Here is a 14,750-nt window from a genome sequence, read left to right on the forward strand (position 1 = left end):
GCCAAGGATGAGGCTTCCTCCAAACTACTGCCCTTTATGTCCCTCAATGGGATCAGGAGTTAGCTTAAGAAAAAGGAAAACACAGCTTCCCAGACTGAAGGCTGGTCAGAGGGAGGAGAACCCCTGGTCCTCTGCTGTCGAAGAAGAGAGGGGTTCAGCCCCAGATAACTCCTTTGTACCCTGGACAGGATGCAGAGAATGACAAAGCTGAAAGGAGGGGGACTGGAGGCTGCCTGGCTCCAGGGAGAGCTCCTTTTGGCACCAGGGGGTAGGAGGGCCAGGTATCCCTTTGCCCCTTCCTGCCTCAAAAGGCTTTCACATACCCTTCTCAGGCCAGAGCCAAGACACCCTGGCAAATCGTTATAGGTCTCAATTCATGACACACTGGACATCAGTCCCCCACATCACCCAACACACACACATACACCAAACACTGAGTGAGTGGGAAAGGCCCCATTTTAACTTGGCCCACCACAAACAAAGGTTTCCTTTTATGGGAAAAAAAAAAAAAAAAAAAAAAAAAAAAAAAAAAAAAAAAAAAAAAAAATCCAGGAGCTCCTCCCTGGATTAAAACCAAAAAGGTGCAGACCAAACCTTAACACCTTTAGCCTTATGTGGAAACCAAAACACAGAGTGCTGAGAAACTGCGAAAAGCCCTTTTATCCACAAGGGGAAGGGTCAGAGTTGCTACCCTTTGGGGACACCCAACTGAAGACCCTTAATTAGCCTATCTGAATGAGGACCAGAGGTTAGAACCCTCTTTCTCCCTGAAGAAAGCATGGAAAAACATGACTGAGCAAAGGGCAAAATCCTTTCTCCCCCAAATGTTTAATCAGTTTCTCAGCAACATTTATTCAAGATGATTTTTACCAGGAACCTTATCAAAAGCAAAACCACAGTTGCTTGGGTTGAAGTCCCCATCCTGACCTCCCCTCAGCAGCCAGACATGGCCAGGAACCCTGTGGTTTCCAAGAACAATTTACAGATGACTCTTTGATTTGAAAGAACACCATTATCATCTTATTAAATTCTTACATATATTTGTGCCTTTCCTTTCAGTTCTCTTAAGAAAAGCATCCCCTGTGGCTTTATAAAATACCTTAGTATCAGGTAAGTCCAAGTCTCCAGGCAGGACTATAAAAATGGACTCCCTTCCTATCAGCTCTAAAACCCCAGAGACTTGCCCAACAGGCCAGCTGAGCACCTACCAGGCAGCATCTCCCTGGCCTTCCACAGCCTCGCCTGCCTGCCTCTGGCCTTGGTGGACCTGGCTCCCTCCCTAGGAGGCTTGTACCCTCAGCTTGAATACAGCTCCAGGTGCATCAAAGCTGTAAGTTCTCAGCTGCTGGCCTGCACTCATCACCTCTTCCTACAAATAAAAAGTCCATCTTCAGTATGCTTAAAGAGAAGAGTAGGAGATAAGGAGAAAGAACAGATACACTTTTATTTCTCTTTAAGGCCTTTAGATTTTGAGGTACTGTAAGGGGCCCAGAAGGACAAAAGGCTGTCATTCCCTCTTACTTTTGGCAGGCAGGTGGTCAGTCCTTGGCAGAAGGGCCCAGCCCTATCCTTTCCTGTATCAAACAAAATGGCCTTGAGGTTGGTATACAAGGGAAGGCTGAGAAAAGGACTTGAATTTCCAGTAGAGAACGTGAAAGAAAGCATGTAAAATAAACTGGTCTCCATGAATCCCAGTGGATAGTTTTTTTTTGGCGGGGGATGGAGGGATCTACTACGAGATTTCTAATACTTCAGAGAGAAAATTTGGAAGCTCAGGCTGTGCAATTAAGCTTCTGTGAGCATTCCTAACCATGATGTGTGAATGATCTTCAATCAATTCATCTTTCTGTTCTACCAATCAGTAGACATCAGCCCTGGACACTATTTCCTAATTCTCCTTTGACCCACGGAGGACCCTACTGGTACTAAAGTACCTGCCCACCTCAAGAACAGTGAAAAAAAGCTCTAGAAAAACCATTTTCCCAATCCAGGTATGGGAGACAGCTGTCAAATGAACAAGTAAATAAGGCCACACCCTGACTTTAGTTTTGTAATTTATACAGGGAATGGAGGCCTCATTGTTCTATCCCTCCCCAGCATCATGTCTCAGGATTCAGGGACTGATCAGGATTTCTTAAGGCCACACAGTGCTGGATCATTCCCCCTCCACCCCTCTGTGGGAAAGTCTGTTCATAGAGCGCCTATGGCAACCCTCCATAAGGAGCTGCATCAAACTTTTTCTTTTTGGCTGTCTCCTAACACAATGCCAGGCCACAGCCAGGGAATGGAAAACTTGGAAGCTGACAAGTGGGCTGAAACCCTGGCATTCTGATGGACTGCACTCTTTTTGTGGCACTGGCTATGGATGTCATGTCTCACAGGGTGGACATGAATTCAAGGCTTGTAGAAGTCTGCCTAGGCAGACTCCCCAAAACCCAGTGGCAGAGTTTCATATGCACACTGAGTGCAGGGTTCCTCTACATCTGGGGAAACCCTACAGAAACCCATCCTTCACACCCAATAGCAATACCCTAGATGGAAGACCAGCCAGTATTTTGCCTTTTCAAGTGTTTATTTTTATACATTTTTTTGTATTAAAAAGAAAAGCATAATTACCACAAATTACAAAGGACTAAAGCAGGACTAGAATAATGAATGAATCACTTCAGCCTGGAAAGCAGATACTCTCAATAATATTAATGTTATAATACAAGCTCATTCAAGTATTTTACATTTTTTTTGTCCTTTTAAATATGATATCCTAGCACATAGTAAAGATAATGTACTACGAGCATTAAGGTGGAACCTTCTCCGCAAAGCCAGATGACAAGTTTTCCTCTCCAGTGAGAAATGGGCTCCAAGTTCTTATCTTCTCTGCCATCAACATGGCTGAAGGGGGAGAGGGTGGGTGTCAGGGAAAATACAGGGACCCTTCCACACGGGAGGTACTCTGGGGTTCCATTAAGGAGGGTGCCAGATAATTCAGATCACTCTACCCAGGCTTTTTTTTTTTTTTTTTTTTGGCAAAAAACAACCTTCGCCCTCCCTAACTAGTCATCTTCCTTGTCCCTCCTCCTCACTTCCAGGAACCTTCTAAGCAGCTTACTTTCTTTTATAAAATCAATCACCAGGAAAGGGAAAAAAAAGAGCTACAATGGAACAAAACAAAAACGTTTAACAACTTTGACATAGGGGCTCAGCACCTCTATCTGAGCCCCAGGAGTCCAGGCTGGGGCAGGGCCGGATGGTCCTTCTCTAATGGTAGTGCCTTTGCTCCCAGGTGCAGGAGAGGACGGAAGAGAAACCTGCCCCTTAACAGGGCTGAGGCACACAGACCTGCTGATGTCTGATGCCCAAAGGTTATGTGGGCACGGACCAACCTTGGAAGGGACAGGATGAACAGAGGGATCTGGGCAGGCTGTTGCCTTGTGTCTCAGGTCTTGGATCCCCATGGGAGTATGGTGGGTGTGAAGTGGCTAGCCCTGACGGCCCCTGCCACTTCTGGCATGCTTGTCACAGATACATCGGTCCTAAATTCAAGTGTCTTCAGAAAGTGAAGATGTAAACTACTCTTTGCAACATTAACTCCTAACATGTCACAAAAAAAAAGGAAAGAAGAGAGAAAAAAAGAAAGCTCCCCACTCCAACCACCAGCCTATGTTGAGATGGAGTCCTCACCTCCCTGCCCCAAAGGGGCTTCCTTTCAGGGGTGTCTGTGAAGATGGCAGCCCCCTGGCCTGGGAGTAAACTCTAGGTAAGAACAGCCTTTCCCCACACCCTAGGGCTTCCTTGTGCCCCTAAACCAGCAGAGGAAAAACACTGAGGTTTCTGTGGTGCTGGATACAGTACAGGGCTGCATGACCTGAAGGAAAGAAAAGAAAGGAGAAGGGAGTCCAGGAATCCAGTGTCTGGTACAATGTGAGGCAGGCACCGGATGGCAGGGAAAGGCCTCAGATACCACCATCATAGCAGAGACCAGACGCTCATCCTTGGTTTGAGACATGAAGTCACAGGAACTGAGATGGGCTTCCCACATACCAACCATTAGAAGGGCAAAGGTGGGGAAGGGCACAAGCTAAAATTTAACAAGGTACCCAAGGTAAAGGGGAAGCCCTTGTCAGCCTGGGATACTGTCTGCTACTCCCAACCTTTGGGCCCAATAGAGGAACCAGCTGAAAAGGAGAGCCAAACACATTGCAGTAAGTGAGCAACCGGACCGTGAACTCCTCCATGTTACCCAGATCCCACTGAGAGTGAACATGCAGTTATGCCCATACCCAACACACATCCCAGTCCGTGTGGGTCAGTCCTTCATCATCCTCTCCCTGCCTTCTGACAACATCAGGCTCCAGCCATTCCATTGTCATTTACAGCCTAACCCAAGCAGTCAGTGGCTGAAGAAGAGAATCAGGTATACTCTATGTCCACATATACCTTCCTGCCACAGGGCTTCACCAACTGGCAGGATTCCCCCCAGCCCCCAACTCCTCCTCATCCCTTGTTCCCAGGCGGATCAATTGGAGAGTGAGCATAGATAGATGGCTTGCAGAAGGGTATGCAAGATGGGGAGACTCCACCAGACCTTAGGAAGAGAATGGCATCTTTCTTCACCTTTTAAGAGACAGAGCCTCCTTGAGGTCTCAGAGATCTTTCGGAGCAACACAAACGTTTCCAAGCCTCAGCTGCAGGTGTTCACCTTTCCACTCTGGGTGGAGGAAGACGTTCAAGCTGAGGACAAGTGTGTTCCAGATGCAGGCCAACTCTGTTCTCCAACAGTTTGAAGGAAACTTGGCCTTGGGGTTCCCAGGATAGGATGAAGGGTGTCACGGCAGGACGCAGCCTGGCATGAGGCAACAGCAAGCAGAGCAAGGACACAACAGTGGCAGCAGTGTACAGACACAGGACGTCAGCTTCAAACGATGCAACAGCAGGGATATCTTGGGTACGGCTCTGATTTGAGCCACCCCCAACTCTCTTGCCTCCAGGATGGAGACACTGTACATGCAACAGTCCAGAGAAAAATTCTAGCCAGTCCAAGCCCAGGCACATCCAGAGAAGGTGGGAGCTCTTCGGGTTGACTCCACCGAGGAAAACAGGCATTTGGGTATTTCAGATTCCCGCTCCACAATAAGGCAACTTTTAAAAAAATATTATTTCCAAAAACAAAACAAAAATTCCAAGGTAAGGGGAAAGACATCACTTTCTGTGGATTAGGTGGGGGGTTTCTGAATTTTTTTTTTTTTTTTTTGGTCTTTTATGGTCGGTCTTTTTTTTTTTTTTTTTTTTTTTTCCTTTTCATTTTCTCAAGGATGGAAAGGTCAGAGAAAAATAAAATAAATCATCTTTCAATAGTCTTTCCTGGTATAAGCAGCGTCTCTCTGGGCTGGGGAGTAAAGGGTGTGGGGCAAGGGGAGTGGGGAGAGGCTAAAACCTTCCCCCAAACCCCAGTTTTAGATCCTTTGGTTTCCTTCTCCCAGAAGATGGCAGAAGGGCATGATGGGGATAGCAGGGAGAGTACATGGTGATGACAAATCCCAGATGATCGAGGGGCCGATGCTCCTGGGGCCCAAGGGTACCACCAGAGCCTTCTATGGGACAGTGCTGGGCAATGGGGCCCGCAGGGCCTTCTTGTGGGCTGCATAGTTGGCTTGAGGGGGAGCAGGAGGAGGTTAGGGGTGGGGACCAGGGTTTCGGCCTACTAGCCGCGGGCAGGGCTGCAGAGTGATTTTGGTAATCCAGATGAACTATCAATAATTTAAAACTTGATATATATATATTTATATATATATATAAAAAAATCTCCCCCCTTCCCCCCACCCTTAGAAGAAGCTAGGATGTTAAGAGTCATGGAGAGAGGAGGGGGAAGGGGATGTAGAGGCTCCTGCCCAGGGGTACCTCTGATAGCCCAAATGGTGTACACATTGCTACTCAGCACGAAGGCCTGTCCTAGTAGCTTCAGGCCTGTCCCTTCATTATCCCCTCTCCTGGGACTGGGCACCCCCATGGACTCTTACCCACCCCACCCCTTTCCCCTCTTCTCAAGCCCCAGGGCTAAGGAGTTTTTCACTTTCCCAAAGTCTGTGTGTTCGAGTGCTGGCTTGTCCATTTGGCATCTTCCCGGACGGGCTGGCCGGTGGGTGGCGTAGGGGGTTGGCTGATCATGGCAGCAGGCCTGCTGGAAGACTGAGAAGGGCACCGCTTCCTGCCCTCACCACCGCCACCTCCTGCTACCACTGAGTGTCGCTTGTGGTTGCCCTCCTCACCCATGGGGGGCTGAAACAGAGGAAGGAGTCACAGGTGATTGGAGGCACTATCTACACTCTTTTCCTTGCCAGGTCTGTCTAGACACTTCCTATTTTCTATCTCCAAATACAGATAATGAATCAGTTTAACCTTAAAAATAAATTATCTGGCCGGGCGCGGTGGCTCAAGCCTGTAATCCCAGCACTTTGGGAGGCCGAGGCGGGTGGATCACGAGGTCAAGAGATCGAGACCATCCTGGTCAACATGGTGAAACCCTGTCTCTAACTAAAGGTGCAAAAAATTAGCTGGGCATGGTGGCGCGTGCCTGTAATCCCAGCTACTCAGGAGGCTGAGGCAGGAGAATTGCCTGAACCCAGGAGGCGGAGGTTGCGGTGAGCCAAGATGGCGCCATTGCACTCCAGCCTGGGCAACAAGAGCGAAACTCCGTCTCAAAAAATAAAATAAATTAAAATAAATTAAAAAAAATAAAAAATAAAAAAAATAAATTATCAGTTATTAAGCATTTCTCCATGCCGAGCCTTGTGCTGTTGTATGCACATTCTCTCATGGGGTCAGCATCACCCTTTGATGTGGACCCATGGACATCCGATTTTATAGATGAGGAAACTAAAGCACACAAAAAGAAACTTCCCCTGGGTCTCATAGCTGGTAATTGGTAAAGATAAAATTTAGGTCTATTGGCCCCAAAAGTCCAGGCTTTTATCCAACCACATTTCTGCTTCCCTTCCAAGAAGGGATCTTTTGCTCAGAAATGTGGAATGTGGCATGCGGTATGCTGCAATGTCTCAGCTTAGAAGGCCCAAATCCTTCTGGAGAGCATCTCATTCTCTTCAAGGCCCAAAGAGGATCCTGAACTAAAATTCACACCATGCTCCAGCCTGGCCTTACCCTAACAAAGGTCCTATAACCCCAAGGACAGACATTTCCTTCCCATTTTGGGAACCAAAACTGAGTCCTTGGTCCACCCTAATACGTCTACTCATCACAAGCATCCTCTGTAACTTGTATCCCCCTTCTTTCCCTTCTCCTCCCCAAGGGTGGAAATGCTTCAAAATGAAAGAAAACAGATTTGTCTTTATAGTGAAAGACCTGAGTGGCTCTGCCATTATGTCATTGGATGGCCACAAACCTCACCTGTCTGTGTAATAAAATCTGTCTGCACATCTACATAAGGGTTAAATAAGGTCGATGTAAAGTGCCTGGCACATAATAAACAATAAATGGCAGTTTTAAAATAATAAATACGATATGGTTTGGCTGTGTCCCCACCCAAATTTTTTTGCCCCCCCCCAACCTCCCCTCAATGTCAATCTTGAATTGCAGTTCCCATAATCCCACATGTCACAGGAGGAACCAGGTAGAGATAACTGAATCACGGGGGCAGTTTCCCCTATCTAGCTCTTGTGACAGTGAGCGAGTTCTCATGAGATTTGATGGTTTTATAAGGGGCTTTTACTCCCCTTCGCTCTGCACTTCACCTTGCTGCCACCATGTAAAGGAGGACATGTTTGCTTCTGCTTCTGCCAAGAATTTAAGATTCCTGAGGCCTACCCAGCCATGCAGAACTGTGAGTCAACTAAACTGCTTTCCTTTATAAATTACCCAGTCTCGGGTATGTCTTTATTAGCAGAGTGAGCACAGACTAATACAAAATGTAAGGGCTATTATTGTCATTTACTTGTATTTGCCTTTTTGCTAAAAGGTTTGCAAAGACTAAGATGACTAACAGACATCTCTACTACAATGTAAACTCTCAGAAGGAATAATTGAGTCTCTTTCCCTTATCTCTAAAGCACCCAGCAAAGAGACATCCAATCAGTTATCTGCTGAATCAATTAAATTACTCCAACTTCCCTTGATATATCCAGCAGTAATAACACAGCCCTGCCACTGGATGTCATCATTGAGGCATTGCTCTAAGAACATAGGGACCTGGGCATTAATTTATAAACTGGGGTTGGAATTGGCCTTTTCCAGAAAGAACAAATGTGTGTATCTTGGATATCACCCATCATGACCAACTAGTATTGGCTAACTTGGGCACAGTAGCAAGGAGGGTGGTGAAATAGGAGAGAAAGAGCACTATGATGGATGGTACCACAGAAGGGGGAAGCAGAAGCAACCATACAACTATCTCCAATTAGCCTTCATTGGCCACTCACCCTCCACTTTATAGATGAAAAAAACTAAAGCCCAATTTGTGGGGAGCAGGGAGAAGGGTTCCTGGGCTAGAGGCACAACTGGACCAGAATCCAAGCATCCTGACTCCTGGTCCAGTTTCCTTTCTAGGACAAATGGGTTAGACAAAGACCTTGACTTACATCTACTCGGAAGTCTTCAAGACGTCGGAATTTGCCGAGGTATTCTTGCAGTTTGGGGTCAATGTCCAAGTTTTTGGCTTTGGAATATTTCAAGAAGGCCCAGAACTTTTCCAGCCCATACAGTTGGCCTGTAGGGAAAAAGAGGTACAGAAAAACTGAGCTAGTGAGGATTAACTCAAAGGAGAGAGAGGTGGCGTGTAATACACAGAAAGACCCAAGTCAAACTGGGAAAGAGGACCCCTAGACGACCACGCCCCACTGAGATCCAACTCTGGCTCTTACCAGCTTCATAGTCCTTCACCGTTTCCTCCTGAAAATCTTTGAATATGTCCAGCCGGAACTTCTTTTCCAGGCCATAACTGTAGTATCGAAAAAGGCACTCCAAACCATATCTGCAGAACACAAGTCAGTGAAATCAGGGCAGTTTCTTCATCTGTAAAACGGAAAAATGTGCCTGCATAACGCAGGAACTATGAAACAGTTTAAACAACGTCTATTTCTGTACTGAAAAAGCAGTATATACACTTTAAGAATGCTAGTCTAAGTGGGTCCAGCATGAAATGTTCAGAGCTTTCCTGGCCACAGACATTTATTTACTCCTATTCATTTACGAAGAGTCTGTGGTTGCTTTCTGCTACAAGAACAGAGTGAGTGGAGTTGAGTAGTTACAAATAAGACCTTAGGGCCAACAAAGCCTATTTCCAGAAAAAGTTGGCCAATCCCTGGTATAAGAACTCTGCAAAGCCATCTGACCATACGAATTAGTAGGTTTGTTCATTTATCTGAGTCACAAATTTCACTTAAAGGAACACATGCAGCCAGGTGCGGTAGTTCATGCCTGTAATCCCAGCACGTTGGGAGGCCAAGGTACGTGGATCACTTGAAGTCTGGAGTTCGAAACCAGCCTGGTCAGTATGGTGAAACCCCATCTTTACTACAATACAAAAGTTAGTGGTGGTGGGTGCCTGTAATCTCAGCTACTCAGGAGGCTGAGGCAGAATAATTGCTTGAACCCGGGAGACAGAGGTTGCTGAGAGCCAAGATTGTGACACTACATTCCGGGCTGGGTGACAGAGTGACACTCCCTCTCAAAAAAAGAAAAAAAAAAAAGCCAAAGAAATGGGCAAAACTGCAAATTTAGATTTTTTTTTTCTTTTTCTTTTTTTTTGAGACAGAGTCTCACTAAGTCACCCAGGTTGGAATGCAGTGGCATAATCTCGGATCACTGCAACTTCCACCTCCTGGGTTCAAGGCATTCTCCTGGCTCAGTCTCCCATGTAGCTGGTATTATAGGCACATAACACCACACTCATATAATTTTTGTCATTTTAGTAGAGACAGGGCTTCACCATGTTGGCCAGGTTGGTCTCAAACTCCTGACCTCAAGTGATTTACCCGCCTCGGCCTCCCAAGTGCTGGGATTACAGGTGTGAGGCATTGCACCCAGTCCAGATTTAGATCTTAACAGATATACAAAACTGTTTATAGCAGCATTATTAAGCAAAATACAAAAGTCTATGAATAGAGATGCAATTAAGAATATTCATGGCGAATATACACAATAGAGTAATGTAAGCTATTAGAAATTAATAGTGGCCGGGTGCGGTCTCTAATTCCAGAACTTTGGGAGACCAAGGTGGGTGGATCACAAGGTTGAGATTGAGACCATCCTGGCCAACATGGTGAAACCCCATCTCTATTAAAAATACAAAAATTGGGGCCGGGCGCGGTGGCTCAAGCCTGTAATCCCAGCACTTTGGGAGGCCGAGGCGGGTGGATCACGAGGTCAAGAGATCGAGACCAACCTGGTCAACATGCTGAAACCCCGTCTCTACTAAAAATACAAAAAATTAGCTGGGCATGGTGGCGCATGCCTGTAATCCCAGCTACTCAGGAGGCTGAGGCAGGAGAATTGCCTGAACCCAGGAGGCGGAGGTTGCGGTGAGCCGAGATCGCGCCATTGCACTCCAGCCTGGGTAACAAGAGCGAAACTCCGTCTCAAAAAAAAAAAAAAAAAAAAAAAAAAAAAAAAAATTAGCTGGGCATAGTGGCGAGTGCCTGTAATTCCAGCTACTGAGGAGGCTGAGGCAGGAGAATTGCTTCAATCAGGGAGTTGGAGGTTGCAGTGAGCTGAGATCAGGCCACTGCACTCCAGCCTGGTGACAGAGCAAGACTCTGTCTCAAATTAAAAAAAAAAAAGAAAAAAAAGAAATAGTATAAATGTGTATTTATGGATACTGAAGAATGCTTACAATATATTATCAAATGGAAGACATGTTTAAACATGTTGGACACACAATGATCCCATGAGCCCATTTTTGTAAACAAATATGTAAATTTTACAACTATACAAGCATACCAAATCTAGAAGAGCACAAACTTCATGGGATGCGCTAAATACATTAAATATGCCATGAAGAAAGTAGGAAGCTTGATGGCACAATAGCACTTGCTGTCTCTAGAATGATGCATGTTTTCATCAGCTTTTCCAAAGTTGTCTTTTTTCATATAATTTACAGAGAACACATTTTACCCTGAAAATCGTGGCAGGAGTGTGGAAGTGTTTGTTTTTTTATTTTTTAAATACAAACAGGGTCTTGCTATTGCAAAAGGATCACATGAGCCCAGGCTGGTCTCAAATTCCAGAACCCAAGTATTTTCCTGCCTTGGCCTCACCAAGTCCTGGGATTATAAACATGAGCCACCATTGCCCAGCAAGGATAGAATGATTCTTAAGGTTTTTTTAAATAGCAAAATACTGGAAACAAGCTAAGTATCTACCAATAGGAGATTAGCTAAATAAATCATAATACATCCATATAAAACCATGATATAGTCTATACAAAAAAGAACGTTAATTATGTATAGATATAGAATGATCTCCAAAATATAGTATGAAGCAAAAAGAAAACAAATGCAAGGCGCAAAAAATATTTTAACAGAAGCTAGCTTTAGTGTAATCAAAAGGAGTGGTAGTGGCATGGGAGTCTACACAGATACCTACTTGCTTACATAGAGTCCTTTATAAAGGACCCACAAGATTCTAATACTGGCTGCATGATGGGTCAGGGACAAGGATGAGATAACTCTTCATTATATAATCTTTTTTTCTTTTTTTTTAAACTCAAAGTCGCCCAGGCTGGAGTGCAGTGGTTTGATCTTGGCTTGTCGCAACCTCCGCCTCCTGGGTTCAAGCAATTCTCCTGCCTCAGCCTCCCGAGTAGCTGGGACCACAGGTGTATGCCACCACGCCTGGCTAATTTTTTTGTATTTTTAGTAGAGGCAGGGTTTTACAGTGTTAGCCAGGATGGTCTCAATCTCCCTGACTTTGTGATCTGCCCATCTCCGCCTCCCAAAGTGCTGAGATTACAGGTATAAGCCACCATGCCAGGCTATATAACCTTTTAAACAAACTGTTTGAAATTTGAACCATGTGAATATATTGCTCATTTAAAAACAAATTTTTCATAAAGTATATGAATAAAAATACACATGCAAGAAATTTCCAACTACAGTTCTGGAAGTAACCCAGCTAGGGATTCCACACCACACCTAAGCAGCAGCCAAAGTCCCCCACCCCAAACCTGCTCACCTGTAGCCTTCTTTGGCATCCTCCAGAGCCAGCTGCTTGAACTCCTCATACATCTTTTTGTTGAAGTGATCTCGGAGGAAGAAGGACCAGAAGCGGAAGAGTGTGTTCATCTCCTGAGACTGGCCAATGCCCAAGCGTTTCCGCTCTGATGGGAAAGAAAGGAGGAAAGACATGTCTCAGGTTGATTCAGGATGCTATTGCTTCAGGGACAAAGGATCCTGGAACTTAAGACTTGGTCCTTTCTCCTGTACCTTCAAATCCCCTTGCACATCATCTGCCACGTCAGTCATTCAGCAGATATTTATTGAGCACTAACCATTCTGCACCAAGCCCTGATGCTGGGAGCTGGGCCTGTACTTTACCAGGAGCAGGTGGCAGCAGCTTCTGAACCAGGCTGGCAATCTAGTTCTTCACCTCACTGGCACTGCTTTCAAGTGCCGTTGAGAAAAGACAAGGCATGAACAAACTATATTCTGCTCATTACCAATATTTATCTCAAGAGTCCTGCTGGGTGGATCACAAGGTTAAGAAATCAAGACCAGCCTGGCCAACATGGTGAAATCCCATCTCTACTAAAAATACAAAATTAGCTGGGCATGGTGACAGGCACCTGTAGTCCCAGCTACTCGGCAGGCTGAGGCAGGACAATCACTTGAACCCGGGAGGCGGAAGTTGCAGTGAGCCAAGACTGCGCCATAGCACTCCAGCTTGCCTGGCAACGGAGCGAGATACTGTCTCCAAAAAAAAAAAGTCCTACAATATTCACAAGTACAAAATGGTAATATAAAATACACAACACCAAAAGCACAAGCAACAAAATACAGAGAAAATAAATATCATTAAAATGTGAATCTGATAAAGGAATTCCTACAACTTAATAATTAGGATAGATAATCTAGTTAAAAAGGGATCTTGGCTGGGCAAGGTTGCTCACATCTGTAATTCCAGCATTTTTTGAGGCTGAGGAGAGAGGACTGCTTAAGGCCAGGAGTTTTGAGACCAGCGTGGTCAACACAGTGAGACCCCCGTCTCTACAAAAACACTTTTAATAATTAGATAGGTAATGGTGGAGCATGCCTGTAGTCCCAGCTACTCAGGAGGCTGAGGCAGGAGGATTGCTTGAGCCCAGGAGTTCAAGACTGCAGTGGGCTCTAATTGTGCCACTGCATTCCAACCTGGGTGACAATACAAAACTACGTCTCAAAAATAAACGTGAAAAAAAATAGACAAACAATAACAAGTGTTGGAAGGATGTGAAAAATCAGAAGCCTCGAATATCGCTTTTAGAAATATAAAATGGTACCTCCACTTTGGAAAACAGTCTTGAATTTTGTCAGAGGGTTAAACACGGTCACCACATGTCCCAACAATGCTACTCTTCCACCCAAAATAAAGGAAAAGCTACATCTATAGGAGGAAACCTATATGTGAATATGCTCAGTAGCATTATTCATAATAGATAAAAAGTAGAAACAACACAAACAGCAATCAACTGATGAATGGATACACAAAATGTGATACATCCACACAATGGAATATGATTTGGCAATAAAAAGAATAAAGTACTGATGCATGCTACAACATAAACTTTGATTTGTTAGTATACAAAATATACTAAGGGAAAGAGGCCAGTAACAAAGGACTACGTACAATATAATTTTCATTTATGTGAAACTTCCAGAATAGGCAAATCCTTAGAGGCAGAAAGTAGGTTAGTAGTTTCATAGGGCTGGGAGGATTTGAGGGGTAGGGAGTAGTTTGCATGTATAATGAGTATGACTGGTAAGAGGCCTAGCCGTTCTTTTTACGGTAATGAAAATGTTCTAAAATTGATTCTGGTGATGGGCAAACAACTATAAGAATATACTTAGAGCTATTACATCGTATACTTTAAATAGGCATATTGCATCATACATAAATTATATCCCAATAAAAGCTGTTACTACACACAGACAGAGTAAGAACGAGAGAAGTGAAGTGGATGAACCAAGAATTTAGCAGCCATGTTTTGTTGAATGAAAGGGGATAGACAAGTTAATAACTATAGGTGACTAGTTAGATTGGTTTTGTGCATCTTTACAGCCAACCTATCAGATTACTAAAAGAGGGGAAGACAGACGCGAGCATCTAGACAGGCTCTTTCCTTATACTATCTTCTACAGGGGGGGATCAGCAAACTACTTCTGTAAAGGCCCAGAGAACAAATATTTCATATAGTCTCTGTCACTAATCTTTTTTTCTTACAACTTCTTAAAAATGTGAAAACTGTCCTTAGCTCCAAAGCCATACAAAAACAGACTACTGGCTGGATTTGACTCACAAGCCACTGTTTGGCAATCTTTGTTCTGGAGAGTATATGTCACCTCTTACATACCCTTTTGTGATTGACAGTGGACGAGACCTAAAAATAGCTGGGTCGGTAATCGTGCCACAGATACAGAAATACTTAATTGACAACTTTAATATCAATAGAGGAAGATCAAGGACCAGGAATGCTGTTGAGTGCCAGATTCCCCTAGCTTTCTACATTTTAAAACTACCTGACCCGACTCTAACTTCAATCCTTCTCGCTA

At 44.7% G+C, this 14,750-nt stretch overlaps 1 protein-coding gene across 5 annotated transcripts in view; it reads right to left on the reverse strand.

Annotated features, from left to right (window-relative positions):
• Nucleotides 1–499: 499 nt before the first annotated feature.
• LARP1 (La ribonucleoprotein 1, translational regulator) overlaps nucleotides 500–14,750 on the reverse strand; it is a 147,640-nt gene continuing 133,389 nt past the window's right edge. For 3 of the 5 annotated variants that reach the window (XM_039471467.2, XM_039471464.2, XM_039471458.2), the window contains exons 16-19: nucleotides 12,178–12,322; nucleotides 8,868–8,977; nucleotides 8,586–8,713; nucleotides 500–6,273 (exon numbers count right to left, since the gene is read on the reverse strand). In XM_039471467.2, coding sequence (XP_039327401.2) covers nucleotides 6,064–6,273; nucleotides 8,586–8,713; nucleotides 8,868–8,977; nucleotides 12,178–12,322 — 593 coding nt within the window. In that variant the 3' untranslated portion in view covers nucleotides 500–6,063. The remainder of the gene's footprint in view (nucleotides 6,274–8,585; nucleotides 8,714–8,867; nucleotides 8,978–12,177; nucleotides 12,323–14,750) is intronic. The other 2 variants (XM_039471463.2, XM_074378813.1) reach the window with 1 other exon arrangement.

The sequence above is a fragment of the Saimiri boliviensis genome, chromosome 1 (genome assembly GCF_048565385.1).
Source record: "Saimiri boliviensis isolate mSaiBol1 chromosome 1, mSaiBol1.pri, whole genome shotgun sequence".
In the NCBI taxonomy this organism is placed as follows: domain Eukaryota; kingdom Metazoa; phylum Chordata; class Mammalia; order Primates; family Cebidae; genus Saimiri; species Saimiri boliviensis.